At 35.5% G+C, this 20,514-nt stretch overlaps 2 protein-coding genes across 8 annotated transcripts; both read right to left on the reverse strand.

The window, feature by feature from the left end:
* Positions 1–1,401: 1,401 nt before the first annotated feature.
* LOC147867124 (protein Dr1 homolog) lies at positions 1,402–8,984 on the reverse strand. Its single transcript, XM_087314887.1, has 6 exons — positions 8,876–8,984; positions 4,977–5,041; positions 3,644–3,733; positions 3,434–3,528; positions 2,507–2,575; positions 1,402–1,775 (listed from the first exon to the last, which is right to left on the reverse strand). The coding sequence occupies exons 3-6, from the start codon at positions 3,726–3,728 to the stop codon at positions 1,626–1,628; spliced, it is 399 nt and encodes a 132-aa protein (XP_087171013.1). The 5' UTR covers positions 3,729–3,733; positions 4,977–5,041; positions 8,876–8,984; the 3' UTR covers positions 1,402–1,625.
* A 2,651-nt stretch (positions 8,985–11,635) lies between these two features.
* FIO1 (methyltransferase) lies at positions 11,636–19,255 on the reverse strand. 7 transcript variants are annotated; one of them, XR_015529314.1, is made up of 9 exons: positions 18,916–19,252; positions 17,343–17,545; positions 14,026–14,686; positions 13,522–13,735; positions 12,965–13,072; positions 12,665–12,736; positions 12,502–12,571; positions 12,159–12,344; positions 11,636–11,943 (listed from the first exon to the last, which is right to left on the reverse strand). XR_015529314.1 is itself a non-coding variant. In XM_087314888.1 (8 exons), exons 1-8 carry the CDS (start codon positions 19,176–19,178, stop codon positions 12,265–12,267), a joined length of 1,671 nt encoding a protein of 556 aa, XP_087171014.1. In that variant the 5' UTR covers positions 19,179–19,252; the 3' UTR covers positions 12,057–12,264. The 7 variants fall into 7 exon arrangements, 3 of the variants coding, with proteins under 3 accessions (XP_087171014.1, XP_087171017.1, XP_087171016.1); XR_015529313.1 differs by having other exon boundaries at positions 11,636–11,974; XR_015529312.1 differs by having other exon boundaries at positions 11,636–12,024.
* Positions 19,256–20,514: the final 1,259 nt, after the last annotated feature.

Genomic DNA, 20,514 nt, shown 5'->3' on the forward strand with positions numbered 1-20,514 from the left:
AATCTTATAAGGTAACCGTCTATCTAAGGTATGTGGTTTGCATCATTTTCCCTAGTTTTAGCCAAAAATATAATGTTAATACCTTGAGCTACATGATTTAGTCCTAACCCCCTCTTCAATGGATATCCTCTACAATTCTACATCCAGTATATGGGTCATCACTTGCTGCACATTTTGAATTCCTTTCCTAGATGCATATGCTTGCTTTCTACGTTCTTGCTCTTTTGGAGTTTGATCCTCCGTTATAAAGTAACTTGTACCCTTGAGATACACCCTACTACGTTATAAAATGATAGGTCTTTTGCGTTCAGCTAGGAATGTACAAATTTATGTAGCATTTATAGTAACATTTCACACAACAAAACAATCTTTGAAGAATTTTGTAATATTCTCTACAAGAGAAAGTGTTGTAGTGTTTTAATTCATTGCAAGATTTGCATGTACTATGGTTTTTGGTGCTTCTCTTAAGAGAACATCTTTCCACTTTGTCAAGGTCACATCTTCCTTTGCATGTAGATTTCATTTTAACATGTGTTCATTAGCATCTCTTTTTCTTCCTCTAGATTTAGCATTTTACTTTTGATTTCAAGCATCCAATTATTTTGTACTTCAAACATATTTTCCATTGCAACATATACTATATGTAAGTATATACTTTCTTTGCAAGCATAGACTTCGTTTTGCAAATTCATAACTATCCCTTAGCTAGAGAGAGAGAGAGAGACCATCCATGAGAGAGTGACTATGATCTATGAGATGGGGCCTAGGCCTTGGCAATGATCACACTCTTACGTTCTCAACTTTATGACTTTGATGCTTTGGTGTAAACCACCAAGGAAAGAGAGAGAGAGAGAGAGAGACCATCCATGAGAGAGTGACTATGATCTATGAGATGGGGCCTATCCCATGGCAAGGATCAAACTCTTAAGTTCTCAACTTAATGACTTTGATGCTATAGTGTAAACCACCAAGCAAAGAGAGAGAGAGAGAGAGAGATTATATTATTGTCTTCAGAGGTCAAATTTGACCTATGAGATCAAGACTAAAGCCTGGTAACGTTTGAGTGCATACAAAGGGGTACAAGCAAGGTTTGAGCCTTGCACCTCCGAGAGAGAGAGAGAGAGAGAGCATGTGTAAAAGATCATAGTAGTCTATGAAAATTGACAAATGTTAAAACCAAATGTCTTGAAATCTAATGAATCAAAGAAAATTATCACAAATACCACAAGGTGCTCTTCCTAATCAAAGCATTAGGTGTTCTTAGTAACAAGATGGAGAAACCTTGGTCGCAATATGATGAAAAAATCAAATTCCGCGTCAAACTGAAGATAAACAATGCCATGTTTTGCTGGCATAAAAGGAGAAAGGAACATTCATGTAAATATGTTTTGAAAACTACTCTTACACAAACAAACACATTATCAATTCTCAATTACTAGAATTTGCTACAAGCCAGAGTTTGTTTTTGAAGACTGATTAAGCTCCAAGTGTTCTGGTGTGAGAAAATAAATGGACAAATTAATGCACATGTACAAGAATGATATGCTAGTAGATAGTTTGATATCATCCAAAGAACGCTAAAACAATTAGCATTATATCTATTTTGCAAAAGGATAGACTAATTTTTAATCGCCCTCGTGTTTAGGGGCTGGCAAGTTTCCACTTTTCATACGTTCTCGTGCCGCGGCAAACATCCTTTGTTGTTCAGCGACAGCTTCTTCCTCTGTCATCTCCATGCTATCTTTTCCCCATTTTCCCCCACCTTTTGGCGAATCCTGTATATGTAGGCATGTATATATATTATAAGAAAAAAGCACCATAAAATCAACTCAAGGATAGATATTGTACACATTATCTATATGTATACATTGCAAGAAAAAGCACCATAAAATCAACTGAAGGAGAGATGATGTGACATAAGAAAGAGTCATCATGAGATTCCAAGAATCAAATACCTTGATTAGGTAACGCAATGCGTTATTAAAATCTGAACAATAGTTAAGCTATGTGTGGTGTGTAATTCATGTCTTTTGCTTCATTAATCCCCAGTCTAAATGTTTTCTGTATTTTGCTTAATAATCTGAAAACCCCTAGAATCAAACACCTTGATTGGGTAAAATGAATGAGACTGATCAAGATCTGGGCTATAATGAAGCAATTCGCAATATGTAATTAGTATTTTTCTAGTTGGTGCTCATGACTAGATTAATTGATATCTTATCAATAAATGATTATATAACTTAACTAGCATATTTGATTCTAGGTCGTTTTCTGATGAGTCAAGAAAAAAGTGTGGCATTTTGGGAAGACAAAAAATAAAGTGGCTTTTGGCAAATAAACTTGAAATGAAAAGAATTTTCTTAAACTTACGAACACTTAATAAACTTACAAGATTTACAACATAATCAACTGACTAGATTTAAAATAAACATGAACCTAAAAAATAAAATAAGCAATTGAACTTACAATAGACAATTCACTAGATTAAATACATAATTAAACTTACCAAAGTATCTCTTCTATGCTCCTCTAGGGCAATTTGGACCTCATCCAAGTAGTCTCCAAATCCCAATACCTATTTAAATCAGAAATCTTATGAAATTAATCTTCTGTCTACAGAAATCTAAGATTAAGATGTTTATTCGGTTTGTCTCTCCCTGCAAATATGTACACTATAGACCATTGCAATATATGGTCACTTTCCAATGCCAAAACACAAAAAGAAAATATGAGATACAAATTTCAAATGATGTACACGATTGTCAACAGCCATGGTCTTAATCAATGTCTTATATGCCCTTATAAATAATGTAAAAGACTCAACAAAACATTTATGCTGACACATATGAGTTACCAATACCATGCTAAATGATCTTTAGCGAAGCACAGGACCAAATACTCTCTATGAATATAACAAAATGTGCTTCCCTAGCTATGTTGTTAACAGTCATAGGATGCAATGTGTGACAATAAAGTATATTTAAGTATTTTAAGACTTATATCATACACGATAATGAAAATAGGGTGAAAATAAAATCCAATCAATAAATTTAAGCATAAAAATATCCCAATATTAAGACTAGATCAAAAGCAAACAAAATGCTACAATCAATAAAGTAGCTGTAATTTAAAATGTTTATTTAAAACATACAACAAATATTCTATGTAAACAAGTTCATGATGAACATCCCTTAGATGATCCCTAGAACTTTCTCGTGGAGTTTGCATGTCGTCCCTATATGAGAGCACATAGACATACATATGGATGATGCTATGCTGCAAGCTTCGATTTTTCTTAACAGATTCAAGATTTCTTCGATGTCATCAGTATTTAAAACAATATTCAGACTTCATATAGTAGCATCTCAATTGAAATAACTACATTTTATATTCATCAACCTTATAAATATGGTGTACAATGAAAATGTGTTACCTGCAAAGCTCTTAAAACGTGTTCAGGAGCTATCGTCCTCTTTTCTTCCTTACTACAAATCTCATTTGATTCTGACGATATAAGGTTGATAAATTCTACAAATTGAAAAGAGGGAAAGTCAAAACTAGTTGAATTGAGAGTAAGAATTAGTTTGCATCACCAGAATTGAGTTTCACAAAGAATCTTCCTACAATAAATATTCAAACATACCAACACAACATTCAACAAGTAGATCTTGTGCATCTCGTGCTACTCGTACATGTCGTGGAAGCATCTCCTTGATAATTTTTGTCATTGTTGCTATAAATAAGAAGAACAGCAGGTATTAATATTTTCAAACTTAAGTCTCTAGATCTAGATGGAACTTTAAATTGATCCAATCCAAAATAAGCAAAACACATTTGATCACTCAAAAACATAATAGTTATTTAAACGATTACAAATAGCACTATTGAGATCCTCAGCTAGTCTATTTCAATTATTAATGAAACAAAATACTTACTTGTTCCAGTATTTGTAATCAATCTTTAAGCTACATGTGCTATATTGGGGCCAGGGTTGCATACTAACGCCCTTGACCCTCATAGAGCCCATATTTCAAGATATTGTAACCTCTCAAATAAATTATGCTCTTCGTTTTTAGAAAGACTTTCATAATTAATTTATAAACAGAAACACAAGCTCCAGTAACGTAACTTACTTCAGAAACTACTGATCTCACAAATTACAACTTTTAATTCTCGCATTCAGAGCACTTAGATAATGAACTCATATGGTGAATAGATTGGCAACCACCTCATTGGCACAGTGCTACCTGAAGTGCTTAAACTAATGCAAATTAACCTAAAACGTTGGTGCGCTTTTCATATTGTGTGCTCAAGGTTCACACGCCCCACTTACGAAAATTGGGTAGTCAAGGAAAATCTACAAAGATTTTAGTTGCCAGATCATTCCTTGTATGGCTTGAAAGTTGACAGGCATATGTTATTACAATCAATAACGACCTTAACCTTCATTGACTGATCTATGTTTGTCATTGCTTACCCTAATTCCAGGGATCACATGATGGAACCAATAATATATAAACCTTTAAGACCAAAAGTTTCTATACCACCAGCATGTGTGCAAAATGTTATCCAATTCTGATATAAGCTTCAATTGATATAGCAATTCTAATAGAAAAACTACAATTTCTTGTAGGATGCATTCAAATTGGAGGATTTCCCTCTGGAACCTGCATCAAACAAAAGACTTTCAAATTGGAATTTTTATCCATACAAGATCATGCCACATGCTTAAGAGACATGTATTTCTCATCCTCTTCTATCTGCTTGTGTGAAAGGCCCTTTTCCTGTCTCATCGCATAGAATTACTAATCTTCCAAACATATTTATGTATTTCCATAAATATCTACTTAAAAGACCTTAAAATGTAACGTAAACTAAAGTATATACATGCCTATTAAAAAACATACTCAACTTAGATCATTATGTATTTTTATTGAACATGCACGTCACTGGTGTGGAAACATTTTGAGGCATACCTTTTGGAAGTGATACATCTTCCTTCCCCCTTCCTACTAAAGATGACTCCAGTTTGATCGAACAACTGGCAAAAAGCTCAAGGTTACCAGAGTTAATAAGTTTCAAAAGAGAACAATAGGAATCAGATGGCTAAATTTGTGCAAGCCTCTAAAACAAATTTGAACTTACTCATTCCTTACACACATGCACATGCACATGCACAAGCACATAAGTATGCTTTTTTTGTTTGTTATTTATTTATATTTGTATATTAATATCATTCATGATCCAGCACAAATTGCATCTCATTAAGAGAGTTACTTTAAATGAGAGTAGCCTTGCAAAGATGGGGTTGGCATAACAAGGCTCACTTATAAGACTAGTTGAAATGTGACCTAACATTACGTCTATGTGAATCTTATAGAATTCTGTAAAAATAAAGCAATATTAAATTGTACCTAAACCAGGCACCATCCTCATGTAACTAAGCTGGGATCAGAGTGCAATGATTTGTATAGGAATCACGGGTACAAGTGATTTTAAGGATACAATGTACAAATATATATTTATATCAAGGAGAAGTAGAATATGAGTGGATTGGACCAACACATGAATGCTCTAATAGAATGATGTTGTATGATATCAATGTCCTCCGCAGTGAATTGCATGGGAATTGTGTTTGATCTCAAGCAATGATACTATGTGTCCTCCAATGTAGGATATATCTTATTTGCAATAATCATGTATCCCTGAGCATCCACCAGAGATCTCTCCATCTATTTCCACCCATCAGAGGTGCCTCCAGATCTGTAATGACGGTTCAAACTACTCCCCCAAATCTGCAGTACACATAGAATTGTAGGGGTAGCAAGAGCACCATATAGCCACAATTGAATACATGGCATGTGGAACTGAGTCAGTACCTACATCTCTCTAGTTCCTGCAGTCATGTTTGGGCAATAAATAATCGTCAAATCTATAAATGGTCAGGAGTATTTTAAAGGTAGGGGCCATCATCATGTGAAAAAGTCTGAAATTAGCATTCATAATGCTAGCATTATAGAATTTGGAATATAAGGTGTTGTTTCTCTATGGTACAAAGGGAGAAACAAGGGCAGTTGCAGGGAGGAGCAATCAGAAGAACTTGACTTATGTTAGTGCTACGATCAGCAAAGATGCAGAATGAAAGAAAGATCAATTAATATCTCTAAAAAACTATGTCTACAAAACCTACAAAATATTAGAACTGCTTACATTAACTCATCAACGCACATAAAGAAAGAAAAATATGTTTTGATCTAACTTCCCAAAATGAACAAGTCAAATATATGTACTCAGGAGTAGCTGATACCAAGCAAGCTTGTTATCTGATTACTTAAACTGAATCTCTGCTGTCTGGAAAATATGCCTCTGATGCACTGTTATGATGATGGCTTTGATCGTATGTAGATGTGCACATCAGGGTCATGGTCCGAACTGGAGTGGACATCAAGATTGGCATTTGAAACACCAGAGTAGGAATATATTCTCTTTCCATAGACCATACCATCTTCAAAGAAAGCTCGTAATCTCATTATATTCTTTGATTTCTGGAATCCCATCATCAACCAGTATATTCAGCTTACTTTATCTTAGAGACTAGAGCATGTCAATACAACAATCAATTGAAGAAAGATTGGCATTAGATATGCCATACTCAGATTCTCTTAGAGTTATCAATGTCTTCCTAAACTAGTTCTTAAACACTAGATTTTGCTCATTTTCTCCTTTGTAGTTTCTTTACAATCAACACCCTCCTCTTGTTCTCATGGTTTCTCCTTCCTTCCGTGACATCCACTAAACTTCTAGGTTGAACCATAGTTGTTACATTGCATATTATATGTTTAGAATACTCTGAAGTATTCTACATGTATTCGGTGTTTTAGAACTTTTATTTAAAAATGTTCCACGTGTTCTATGTATTCTACATATTTAACAAGTATTTAACATTTCCAAAGAACTAAAAAATATATATATCCTTTTTCAAAAATTTTAAAATTTAAGAAGTATTTAACGTATTCTCCACATCTTTAATGCATTTTATCTGTAGAATACATATTCAAGAAAAAGATAGAATACTTAGCATATGTATTTTATGCCTATTGTATGCTAAGCTAGTATTCTACAACTAAGGTTCTCATTCTGTATGTTAAGTATTCTACAACTATGGTTGCAACTACCTAAAAAATATTGAGGATGCTAAATTTCCTCTCCCTTTTCTTTCTCTTTAAAGAGTGGTTCTTTAAGCCAGAGTTACAAAGTATCTTCTTGCTAAGAACAGTGGTTTGACCTTCTCACTTTTCAGCCTTTTTAGTGGTTTTGATTTGCATGAAGTTCAATAACCCCCCAAACTCAACGGACAGACACTTAAATCACTAAACTCACGAATTCGAATGGTAGTTCAACTGTCTAGTTTTTCACCTTTTGGAGAGATCACTAGTAAATTTCTCTGGATCTCTGGATTTCTTCACAAAGCTCTCACTATGGGGTCCTGAGAGCCTCCACAAGCCACTTCTCATGGATCTCGGCCATATAATGAGCCGCGTTTCTACCTCTCAGGCACCACTTGTGTTATTTCAAGGGTATTCAAAGCCAATTCTTGATAGAAGGCACCTTGATCAGCACATCCAAACAGGCAGTTTTTGAAAAAGAAATATGTTTGCTCCCCAAACTCACCATAAGGAAAATCAGACAGGCTTCAAGAAATTCAGAAGAACTGCATGAAAATACCATTAGGATTCTTAAAGTATACACTTAAGATAGATCTAGAACCAGAACCACCATAAGAAGAAAACTTCATTATTCATGTAATAGGACAGTTTTTATTTTTGCCATCATCTACTGCCGATCCCTAGGATCATAGTTTTATGTACAGAATGATTGACTTTTCAAAGACTTTAAATGATAAATTCACAAATGGATTTATTGCTGATTGATCAATGACTGACAAAGGTTGGTTACTGCTGTAACAAAGATAAAAGGAATGAGTATTCTCAAAATACTCGTAGTTTGCACCATGAACAAGAAAGTTCCAACTTCAAAGGAAGATACTTTAATCACTACGATTATGAGTTTCAATGATAGTTTGAGCTTCAGGCTTTTCAACATTTGTGGTCATGATTTGCATTACACCCAAGAAGGCCTCCAACTTAAAACGCAAATGCTTTAATCACTGTTATAAAATCACTTACTTCCTTAGTGGCATTCCCCTGAGGCTCCCTATTGATAATCCAGACACAACGAAGAGATATAGGTACAGGCTTTTATTCCTAGGAATTTTGTCCCATTGACCATGTCTTCAGAATCCTCTTCCTATTCTTTATCTTCATACTTTGGGACACAACATCATCACCATCAAAATATGTCGCTTATAGATGAGAATTCCCATATTCCCATATTGAAAAATGAGTAAATTCTCATGCGATTCACACAACTCCAAGGCTTGAACCTTGATTGTGCACATTCTCTCTCTCTCTCTCTCTCTCTCTCTCTCTCTCTCTCTCTCTCTCTCTCTCTCTCTCTCTCTCTCTAACAATGTCTATGCAAGTTTCTTTTATTTTCTTCTTGTGTCTTTTTCTTTTATTCCTTTTCTTCTTTTAGGGAACTAGATTCAAAAGCAAAGCACATTTCCTGTTCTTGTATTACTCTTCGATTTGAGGAGATGAACATAAGCAGAGCAGTTAATAAGGCTTTCATACAGGTAAAGGTCAAAGAAACAGCCATTTCAAAAGATGGAAATACATCGCCTCTATCTTTCTATCTCGGGGGGGGGAAGACTGCTATGAACCGGAGATAAAAAGCAATAAAAAAGAAATAAAAAAAGAAAATAACAGAAACAAAATAAGAAGAGAGAAAGGAAGGGAAGAAAAGAGGAACATACCTTGGAAAGTCGTCAGTGATTGGGGTGCGCTCCAGAGAGAGAAGAAATCAGGAATCCTGTGTGACGCAGAAGGAGAAGAAGGAAGGAGAAAGCAGAAGAAGGAAGAAGGAAGAAGGAAGAAGAAAGCAGGTATTTCCCTTTCATACCCCTGATGAGTTTTCACTATTTTCGTCCACATACCCTCGGCCCCCCTAAAGCATTAGACTAATACTAATACTAATACTAATACTAATACCAATACGGTATACCAATACCAATACCAACATGAATAAGAATACGAATATGAATACGAATACCAACATGAATAAGAATACCAATACCGACATGAATATGAATAAGAATACAAATGCGAATGCATCATTTTCTCCTATGGACAACGACAACTCGGGAGATATTTGTCCGATGTGTGTATGTTGTTAGGGCCATGCCGTGAGCATTTTCTTTATGAGGGGGTGGGAAGGAATAATAAAAACTCGTAGTTATTCTAGCCACGCGTATTGTTTGTTAGGGTGTCTTACCGTGGGGTTAATGAAAATTATGTCCCACCTTGTTGTGAATTCGTGGTCCGGTAGAGCCAGGGTATACTTTGCTAGTTGGAAAGCATATATGTATCGTATGCTTTGTGTGTGTTTGTATGTGAACAATGCAGTCATCTATATTTTTTTAGAAGTCGCAACAACTCTGCCCATGAGTGTTATTGTCGAAATCAGAGAATGGTCGTCAACAATCGTCTCAAGCATGAAATCGTTGATAACACATCCTTGTCACAACCCGTCATGAGTACGATCAACAACATTAGAGTTCTTGGCATTCCAAATTGCCCTTCGGATTGCAACTATAGATATGGATATTAAGTTTGACCATCTTCGTGTTGCCTAAATCAATGCAATGTCCTCTACTAAATGGAGTTGAATCTTTGGAAGATTCAAACAAGGCTTATGTGTTGTTTTAGGGCATAGAATGATTTGTTACCTACAAAATGAGTAATTGATGGAAAATTGGTGGAAAATCTTGAAATTCAAGCACTAAATATATGGCTTGTATTAGAGGAGGTGGATGACATCTATACTTTACATGTTTTTGCCATCAATCTTAACAATGCTTTTGGTGATTATATTGATGAAGTCTTGAGCAATGACATCAATGTCACATTTCGTGTAAGAACTTTTCATAATTTTAGTTTTAGTTTTCTCCTAAAGTTTTGGTATTGCAAAGTTTCCATACCACGTGGAGTGAAAATGACAATCCCATTATTAACACGCTAAGAAATAATATGAAGGGCATGAAGAGGAACAATAGCATGGGGAACATAATTGCATAAACAACGTTGCACAATGTCAAAGGTGCACATGAAGAATATTTTGAGAATAAAGTTTGTAAAAGCAATTCTATGTGCAATTTTGTTATGAATCATGATGAATATTGTGAGCTTCCTAATTCTAAGTGAGAGTCCAATAATGAGGTTGTTGCTTTTATTTCATTTGGGCATCCATACGGGACTCAAATTTGTTTTGTGTCGATGGAGAGGATATTTTATTATTACCATCTCAGGTTAAATATGACACATATGACTGAAATGAAATATTTTCATGCAATGTATGGAGTTGAAAGCAGCTCGTGACATTCAAAAAATTGTGAGAGTAACATATTGTCACAAAGTCACAGACGAGTCTTGTGACTTATTATTAGAGAAATATGCATAGGAATAGGTTACACAATGTGGGAGAAAAAAACACTCAAACAAGAAAGGTGGGATAATGCAATTCTTTATAACTTATAATAATCAAACTCAAGGCATTGGCCCCAGGCAAAACATGCATAGTCGAAGTCCCATCTCTCATCAAAGAGGATGCATGACTAGAAGTGATTTTGCAAATTTGAACAACAGGATGCTCCATAACATGTATCAATTAGTGTGATTCGTCCATTCCAAGAAAATTATTGGTTTATGGGTTGGTGCAACACATGTAACATATAGATGTCACAAAAAAAACTCAATCATAAAGGATTCTATAAAAAAAAGAACCCTTTTTCTTCTTCGTCTTTTTGAAGGAATATAAGTCTTAATGTGACTATGAATCCTCCTTTTGCTGCTTCTTCTACTTTGATTTGTTGCAAACTGAAGTGCAAACTATCTTCACAACCCAAGTCGGATAAAAACATTTCAATAATTTTACTAGTGAGCTTCTCAATTGAATGTATACATGTAGGAATTATTCTCTATATTGAACATGTTCTAAGCACTCACAAAAAAATGTACAATACTTGATAAACACACAATATACATATCGTACATGTATGATATGCTATTTATGTTACAACCATGACACAATCACAATAGAAAGTAATCTAGCCTCAAGTATGACATGTTTGCCCACATTTTCAAACTCTATGCTAATGAACTTCAAGATGTTACTACCCCGAAAACATCATAATTCTTGAGAATCTGACATTAGATTTAACCTTCATTGCAATTATTCTCAAAATCAAAGTACACATTTTCTTGCTTCCAAATCGGGAGTTACAAATTCATACCATCAAATTATTAGACAATCTTGAGGCCAAGACGATGATTGAACCCTTAACCAATTTGCTAACATATTTTCCATGATGTTAGGGACAAATTTGTTTACCAAGCATAAAAAACAATATTTTCTAAGTCTATTGTACCAAATGAGTGCATTTACATCAATTTTATCTTGTCCATCTAAATGTATATTTGATCTTTATTCGTGAATGCTTATATACACTCACACAATCTGGAAAAGAGAATGTATTCTACTAGCATATCCAATTGAATTGCCTATGTCAAGATCAATCAATCCCTCATTGAGAAAGAAATAACAAATACTCTCAAACACACTCCTACAGCATACATAAGATTACATGCCTTGAGTTTGAACATTTTGTAAGCATATATTACATGTTACTTGATTTGGCTTCAACATCTGCCATCTCTACCGGAGCATTCATGTGTTGAATCCATAACACTAGGAGCTCACGAATATCATTCACTATTTTGTCTTCATAGCAGTCCGCAATTCGTTAGTGAATTTCTTGTAGAATTTCTGATTGAGCAGCAAAACACGGCCCTTCAACCTTCATTTGGAGAACCCCATGCGTTAATTAATCAAGCATCCCTTCATACACTGAAGACATTTAAGGTGGAAAGAAACATTCATTCACAGTGATCACTCAATTCTTCATTTTCGGAATCCATTACAATCAAAAAAAGCAAAAATTGCAATGACTTTTTTGTATGCCAATAAAGATATGAGCTAACCTCTTTTTGCTGAAGATAAGTTTTTACATAAAGAATATTTCAGCGAATCAAACCATCCCATGGCTGCCCACACAATGTTTTTTACAACCTTCGATATACCAAAAAATCATTGTTTTGGTTCGAGTCTCTTACAAAACAACTCTTTCAGATTCTGCTCAATAGAATTAAATAGGGTACAAAATCTTCCTGGAAATCCAAAATGCAATGTCATAAAACTCCCACAAACACAGAAATTAGCGGAAAAATGTTGATGCATAATTATGTATAAACATTATACAGTTCAGGCATGCTTCATACATATCAATGTTTGGGATAGATAAAAAATGATGCTTTAAATAGTTACCTGAAAATTTGATGTGTTCTTTTCGTAGAATGCCTTTAATTAAGAGTGTTCCAGGCGCTTGTTCAAATATCTGTAAAATACCAAGGTTTAGAACATACATGTTTCACACTCATTTTTAAATCAAATCTCAAAAGACAATGGGTTTCTCATCCTCATTTCTTACAGATAAGATGAAATGCGGACCATTTGCATTATCCAAATGCTTCTTAATTTCTGTCTGATCTTGAAAAAGGCCCTAGTTAAAAGAATCAAGTTGAAACACAATCATCACAGTCTCATTGTTAAGAAAATATAATCTAATACATGGATAGAAAAATAAGGGTCAAATGCATATAATCTTCGTAACTGAGATTTTTCATATTGATTGACTCCCCCTAGACTCCCTTGAGTATACTATTTATAAAGATTCAAAAAATGTGTTTATATTAAAGTATGTACATTGATGATAAACATATTTTTTTACCTTGAGAGAAAATTGTGCTGAATCAACATCGCAAGTGACTTGGAATGCACTCATGCTATTGATCATCTCTTCTAACACAGTATGTGCTCTACAATGCCGAGGAATTCCCTGATCTCTCAATGTATATCACAAATTCAGTACCTTAAACCTCAAAATGGTTCCACATCTAACAAGAAAGAGCACAATAAAATCTTTTCCATTTTACATAATTAATATTGAGACATCTATATACCTATTTATTATGTGACTCTAGACGACAACAACAAACCATCACCAAAAAGAAGTACTACATTTCAAAAAACTTCATTAAATGTGTCAATCCCTCCTGATCGCTTACTGTATATCTCAAATTCAGTACCTTCAAGGTACTGAAGAGAACAACAAAATCTTTTCAACTTTATTACATAATTAATATTGAGACATCGATTTACATATTTATAATGTGACTTTAGACAGAAACAACAACAAACCATCATCAAAGGGAAGTACTTCATTTCAAAAAACTTCACAAATGTGTCAATTCCCCTCAGCATTTCATCTACATGTGGGATACTTACCTCTAACATGAAAAAGTAGTTACTTTTATCTGCGATAACTGCTCGTTCAGAAAGCAAATTTCCTTCTAGCATGTTGAAGGTCCAAGCAAGACCCCATCGAGACGTTCGACCTTGAACAAATTCTGTTGTACGGAGCATCTTAACTCCTTTCTTCCGAAGTTCTGAACTCAATATCTTGATATTTACTTTTCTTCCTACCATGGTGGTAAACCAGCTGCAAATACATTGGAAGCAATCAAAGTCATAGAAGTGACTAGATGGAAAACACTTCATTTATTTTTTCCTTTCAAAAAGCAAGCCCAAATACCCCAAGTTTTCATGAAATTCCCAAAATACCCCTCATTTACCACAACAGGGCTGTATAGTATCTGTATAAAAATCCTTCAGCATTCCTATGTTCGCAAAACATTGCTCACTATACCACAGACAGGTACCATTTAAAATAGACCCCCCTGAGGGCGTATATCACCAAGTAATAAGAGAAGCTTCATTTTTTTTACTTACTGTATTTGGTTTTTTAGCATTGTGCTATCTTGTATTATCTTCGTAATGAATGCCAGTTCTCCTCCAGGATACACCATCTCTGCTGCAGTTCCTCCACATGACGTCCGAGGATTTGCTCCTGCCTCTTCCATACTCTCAAAAAATGGAGGATTGCACATACAAAAATCAAACCTCTCTTTCTCCTCCACAACTCCTACAAGCACAGGGAGATCCGCATATCGAAATTCTTCCAAGTTTCCAGCCAAATTCTCCACCTTAGAATCTTCAATTATCATTAGCTTGTCCTTTGATTTGGAATCAATATTAACAAACCCCTCATCATGTTCTTCTAAATCTTCACTGACAACCAGTGATACTTTGGACCCGAGAGGTTCACTTATCTGGGAATTAATATCATTCTTCTCCTCACCATGTTTATCTGCCTCTTTACTACAACCATTCATATTGGGTGACAATTTGGCCTCAACAAATACAGTACTTAGTACTCCATTTCCAAATGCATCAACAGAAAGAGGCATTGGACCACCTTGTATGGCTTCATCCAACTTTATATCAGGCTTATATTTTACTTCTTTAACATCTCTAATCGAAATCAAATTAGCCAAATGTGGGTTTTGCTGTACATTCCATTGTGCCCATCCAAGTGCAGTGCTTGTCATATCTGTCTCAAAGACAAAACACACAAGTTATGGAAGTTAGAACTCACAATTCAAAAAATCGGACAAATTTCACATATTGAGATAAAAAATTTGAATTGCTCAACAGTTTCAAATACCTAAAAATTGGTATACTTCCAATCCCATATTGGCATTGTGTGAGAAATGGAACATATGCTACCAATGTAAACTAATGTCAATTTAAGAGCATGCATTAAGAAGATGAGAGGCTAGACCAATGATACTTGAATGTGTTACAAAAGCTATACTATATAATGTTGAAATATGTAGCATGTATTTCAATTAGCTACAACATACTATTTTATGTAGTAACAGTCTTGGAGGTTTTGGTATCTTTAAATTCTGTAAAGGATGTAACTTGGATATTTCTGATATTAAATTTAATATTTTCTTGTATGGCGTGTCATATCTACCATATTCCCCTCAGTTTAGGTTATTATAATTCCAGATACGGTATTTTGCGGGAGGTGATCCAACTACATTTCTATTTTGGCTTTGATGCAGAAGCAAGGCTCCAAATGCAGATCAAATCTGCCTAAATGAAAGATGGCAGCCAGTGATGTGCATATTTTCAGTTGCTTGTCATTAGCCAGTCTGCTTTTGCCTTGAGCTTATTGATAAATGTTTTTCCCTCGCATGCATTTAGATTGCACTAAGACTGGTTCAGCTACATATTATGGACGCAGTGCTTCTTGTAGCAGATAAAGTCTTTTTATTTGCTGGGCTCTAGTGCTTAGTCAATTGATAGGATCAAGATAGAAATATAAAAGAGAATAAAGCCGCATTATTTAATGGCAGCCTTAGTCAATTGATCAAGTTCACGATACAGATATAAACACTTCAAAAAAATCTCTTCTTAGAATATTACTGAGATTCTGGAAAAACAGATAGAGATAATGAAACTATCACAGTAGAGACTTACGAATAAGCTTTTTATTTGAACAGATGCCATTGCTTCTCAAAAAGTCTCCTAGACTAAAAGCCACAATCTTGCATCACTTGGCTTGGCAAGTTTTTTCATACTTTGGAGGTAAGATCATTTTGGTGAATTTTCTTCATTTGGTGTGGAACTGAGCTAAAATTGGAAGAAACATTACCATTCAAATGACATTATTATTATTATTATTTATTTCGAGTGCAGGGAGACCACAGAAGTGAGTGCAGTCGGAAACATGACATGAAGGGCAGCACCAGAGGAAAACACATGGGATAGCTCAGAAGTGCTCTTTAACAAAAGAGACTGAGAAAGAAACTGATTGGCAAAGGAAAGTCATTGTCGAGACCAAAGTTTGTATTCCTGTTGGAAATGATAAGGAAAGTCATTGTCGAGACTATTTCAAGTGTTGGAAATGATAAGGTAAAAAACTAAGTATGGCCATGGTCTCTGCATCCTTATTTTATTGCGTCCCACCCTTGTAGTGCTTATGAGAACCCATACCAAAAACGCCTTGAACTCTTCCTCCAGTCACCAGGATACAGAGTTACAGGTCCTCATGATAGCATGCAAAGATGCTATAACCTAGACAAAGGCTAGACACGCACTAATACTAGCATTTGAGCCTTCCAATTACAGTTTCAATAGTGTTACTCCAAATCTGGGGGGGGGGGGGGGGTTATAAGCCAACCTCAAAGAGTGATACACCACAAAAATTTGCATATCATATCACTTGCCGCCGAGATTGACATGCAAATATTATAAACAGATCCAGATCATCATCACTTGCTTCCAAGGTTTGCCATCAAGTATCCCTTAAGATCAAAGTCAACAGACTATAGAGACAATTGAGACATTTTAAGATTGATGTCCACAGAACTAGTTTGATGTAAATGATGATCTAGATGACCAATCCGCTACGATAGTAGATTATAACTTAAATTTTATATCACGCATCCTATGGTAGCCTTCTTCAGAACCAAGGAAGTTTTTCATGCTTACTTTGTAGGTTCCATTTCACTCATCAGGACATAAATGAGATAATGATGGTAATCTTAATGGCTCTCATGAGAACAATTTGGCCTCTTTGCAGATGCTAATATAATCTATTTATATCTCTACCTTCTGAATCTCACTGTATTTCTGGTGTAAAACCATTTACAGACCCCATATGCCACAAAATGTGCTTAGCTCTATGTCAAGTACAAAAGTATATGATGGCTTTGAATAGGATGGTGATTCCTCAGTAATTATTGACCCATTGAGGTTGAAAGGCAGCCTCCTTCAAAACATACAAACACAATATCAGATACATAAAGATTAATGAGATTCTCAATTACAGATTATAATTTTCCCCAAAGGCGAGGATCCAAAAAACCCAAGACCTTAGAGTGATTTCTGCACATAGAACAAGATATTTACTACTTTTAGAGTGCCTATCCCAAACCAATGAATTGGTTATCATTTGACTGAAATTTTCAGCAAGCATTTGCACCAAAACAGATCAAACAAAATATTTTTGTAATTGTAGAATAAAAAACGCCATGACTTGCAAATTGTGCCTTTTATTGCACATCTTGGACAGTTTCATGCAGCCATATATCACATGAAGTCAAATGATGACATCCTACAACCATGAGCCTTTGAAATGATCCTTGAAATACAAGTAGACTCATGTCAATGACGCTTTACCATTGACTCATTACCTGTGCCTACAAAATGCCAGCCATGTATGGCAGCACCAAGAAGTGGGTAAACACAATTTGCTCCAGTTCCAATGTCCATTCCCCATGTTTCATCTGTGGTGGTTTGCCAGGGTGATGGATGGAATGTCAATAAATCATTTAACCAATGAATATAGTTTGCTCGATTGGGAATAGTTGGGCATAATTGACCATCCGGTATCCACCTGCAATCAATGACATAAATAACTCTAGAGAGAAAGAATAGCAGAAGGATACATAGTAAGATCTTTTAAGAGACCATTGGGCCATCAGATCAAACACGAGATTATATCTTAAAATGTTTTCTTGAATTGGCGAACAAACCAGAAAAACTATAACTAGATTAGTAAAAACTCCAAAGGTATTGCATATTCCCATTACCAAGCACTTGACACTATAAGCTTAGATGGACTAAAATTTGGCTTTAAAAGATCTTCAACATGGGCCAATATTAAGCTGGAGCGGTCTGTGAAGTGAGGAATGTATCTTCATTATCCAGTGGTGAGGCATTGATTTGTTGATAACAAGGGAGACGGAACCACAGTGAGTATGGATGTGGCCTACACAAACGGAAAACTGCTATTACCTGATCTACTATAACCCTCTTTAAAATGTTGTGGACAAGACCCTACTTGTGTAGCCCTTAATTGGCTTGTGGCATGGGAAAGAGGGGTGACGGCATTAAAGAAGGTTTTGAAGGTTCTTTGCTAAGGAAACTTTATGGATGCCAACAACTTGTCTCTACATCTCTTGATTTCTATCAACAGTGACAGACAAGCATCATTGGTCTTCATATTCCATTACTTTTCAGACCGAACCAAAGTCTTGTTGGAAGAGATATCCAACATAATTTTCTCTTCATATGGATAAGAAAAGTTCCAAACATAAGCATTACTCAGCTTTAATTCTTACCAGAGGTGCACCATGAATGAATAGTGAATTGGAGAATAATTGAATCATCCAAAGATAAGAATGTCGACCAAATTATAAATAGCAATGATTCCTTGGAAACATGATTTAGTATACACACTTAAAGCTTTTCAAAGAAACATCTTTCTAGTAATCTCCCTATGCTTGGAGAATTTAATGTGGTTCATATCTCTCCGCATTCATCAAGATGTTTTTGAACTAGCGACCACCTTCAGAAATAATACACAGAACGTACATGGACACTGGATACATATATAGTAATAATGTGTGTATACGCAGGTCCCTAAATATACACTTGTTTACAGTTCGTATCTGTGTGCATATCGAGAAATGATGTACACTATGTGTAAAATATTTCATACTGGCTATAATGCCTAAGACCAAAAGCACCTGAATTTCAATGAGGTATAGAATTGAAAATTGCTCATAGGTCATGATGATTGATCATACTTGGACATCAAAACCTCGGTTCTTTGATTAGCACACATTTGTAATGTGCTCGAATGCAGTAAATCTCTCTATCTCTATATCTCTCTGATCATAAGAAATTCTTAAGAAAAACTTATGATTAAACACAGTTTATCAATTGAAAAACAATTTGAAAAAATTTAAGTTATTTACCTACCATTGGATGCCATAGTCATGAAAGAGGAGGGTCCGTGTGAGCTCTCTGGTAGCATTGAAATCGGTCCAATCGATCTTGGCAAGAGAAGATTTCTCTGTGAAGGAGACAAAGGGTGTAAAGGATGGGTAGAGAGAAGCAAGATACGAGAAATCAGGAGGCTTCTCTGCATACTTGTTCTCGGGGTGAATTCCACTCTCTCTCTTCCTCTTCTTCTTCTTCTTATTCGACTTTGATGTCTTCTGCCAAGAGTCCATCATCATCATCACTCTATTTTTACCAGCACAGATATCCGTCTACCTCAGTGTTTTTTGTGGGAAACAAAGAGTACAAATCGCCCACAAATCTGTCTCCTCTCAGAGTTCTTCTTTCTGTCTCCGGCCTCTCTGTTTTTAGTGGGGGTTTTGTGGGAAGGACAAAGTGCGGCTAACAATTGGCAACGGTTCAGTTTGAACCGAAACTCGAAACCGCGGCTTACCGGTAAAAACTGTTAGGTTCAGGTTCGGGTTTTTTTTAACGGTTCGGTTCGGTTTTAACAGTCAAACCCCACGGTTTAAACGGTTTAAACGGTTTCTTCTTCTTTTTTAATTTTTTTTTTTTTAAAAATTGTAAACCATCTTTTCATATTCATGCCTTATTCTCACATTTTGGAATTTTTTTTAAACCGAACCACGAAACCTCAATTTTACTGGTTTAATGGCTTAACGGTTTGGGAAAAAAATTTGCATGGTTCGGTTCAGGTTTCAAAATTTTTAAACGGTTCGGTTTTGAGTCTTGACCCTCTTGAACCGAACCGTTGCTGATTGTTAAAAGTGCCCACAAATCTGACATCTCCTTTTATATCTAGCCTCTAGGAGTTGGAACTTGGCAATAAGCTATTCTTAAACGGTTCGATTCAAGCTTCAGCTTCCTTAACCGGTTTGGTTCAAGTTTGAAAACTACTAGACCGGTTAAGGCTTAACCGGTTTGGTTTGGACAGTGCCAAACCAGTTAAGCCATAGCCGAACCGTCGCCAATTCCTAGCCTCTCTCTGATTTTTGTGGGTTTTTGTTGGACGAAAGTAAGAGTACAAAGTGCCCAATAAGGGCACTCTCACTTCTCCTTTATCTCTAACTAGAGCTAAAGTATATGTCCAGCTTAGTGTTGAAGAGGACAAGTGTAGTTTCTCTCTATTCCTTCGAAATGGCCCCATGAACAAGCTTTGATCGTGGTAGGCTCAGATCCTAACCATTCTCACTAGCCACGGAACCATAGAAGGAACAGAGCTAAGACTCTCGTGACTTAAATACAATGTTTTTGTTTAGACTCTCTTACTATGCAATAGATCAAATAAAAGTAAAAGACAAGTGAATAGATTGGACAGAAGAACTTGATCGGAAGGCGGAAGTCTCGAGACACTAGTGGTGTGGGTCACCTTAGTATCTGACAATATGTCTCGACCATAGTCAAGGTTGGTCGAGAGGATCTCAAGTTCTCCTATCCAATCTATTCACATTTCTCTTTCTTTAATTTGGTTTGTCAATTAGTAGGAGATTCTTAAAAGTTCCCTGTGGAGCGTGCATGTCATTTCAAATCTTAACCATCCTTTATGTATATAAGGTA

The sequence above is a fragment of the Azolla caroliniana genome, unplaced genomic scaffold, assembly GCF_043228905.1.
Source record: "Azolla caroliniana isolate FFs.n. ecotype wild unplaced genomic scaffold, voAzoCaro1.0.p SCAF_2, whole genome shotgun sequence".
Lineage (NCBI taxonomy): Eukaryota > Viridiplantae > Streptophyta > Polypodiopsida > Salviniales > Salviniaceae > Azolla > Azolla caroliniana.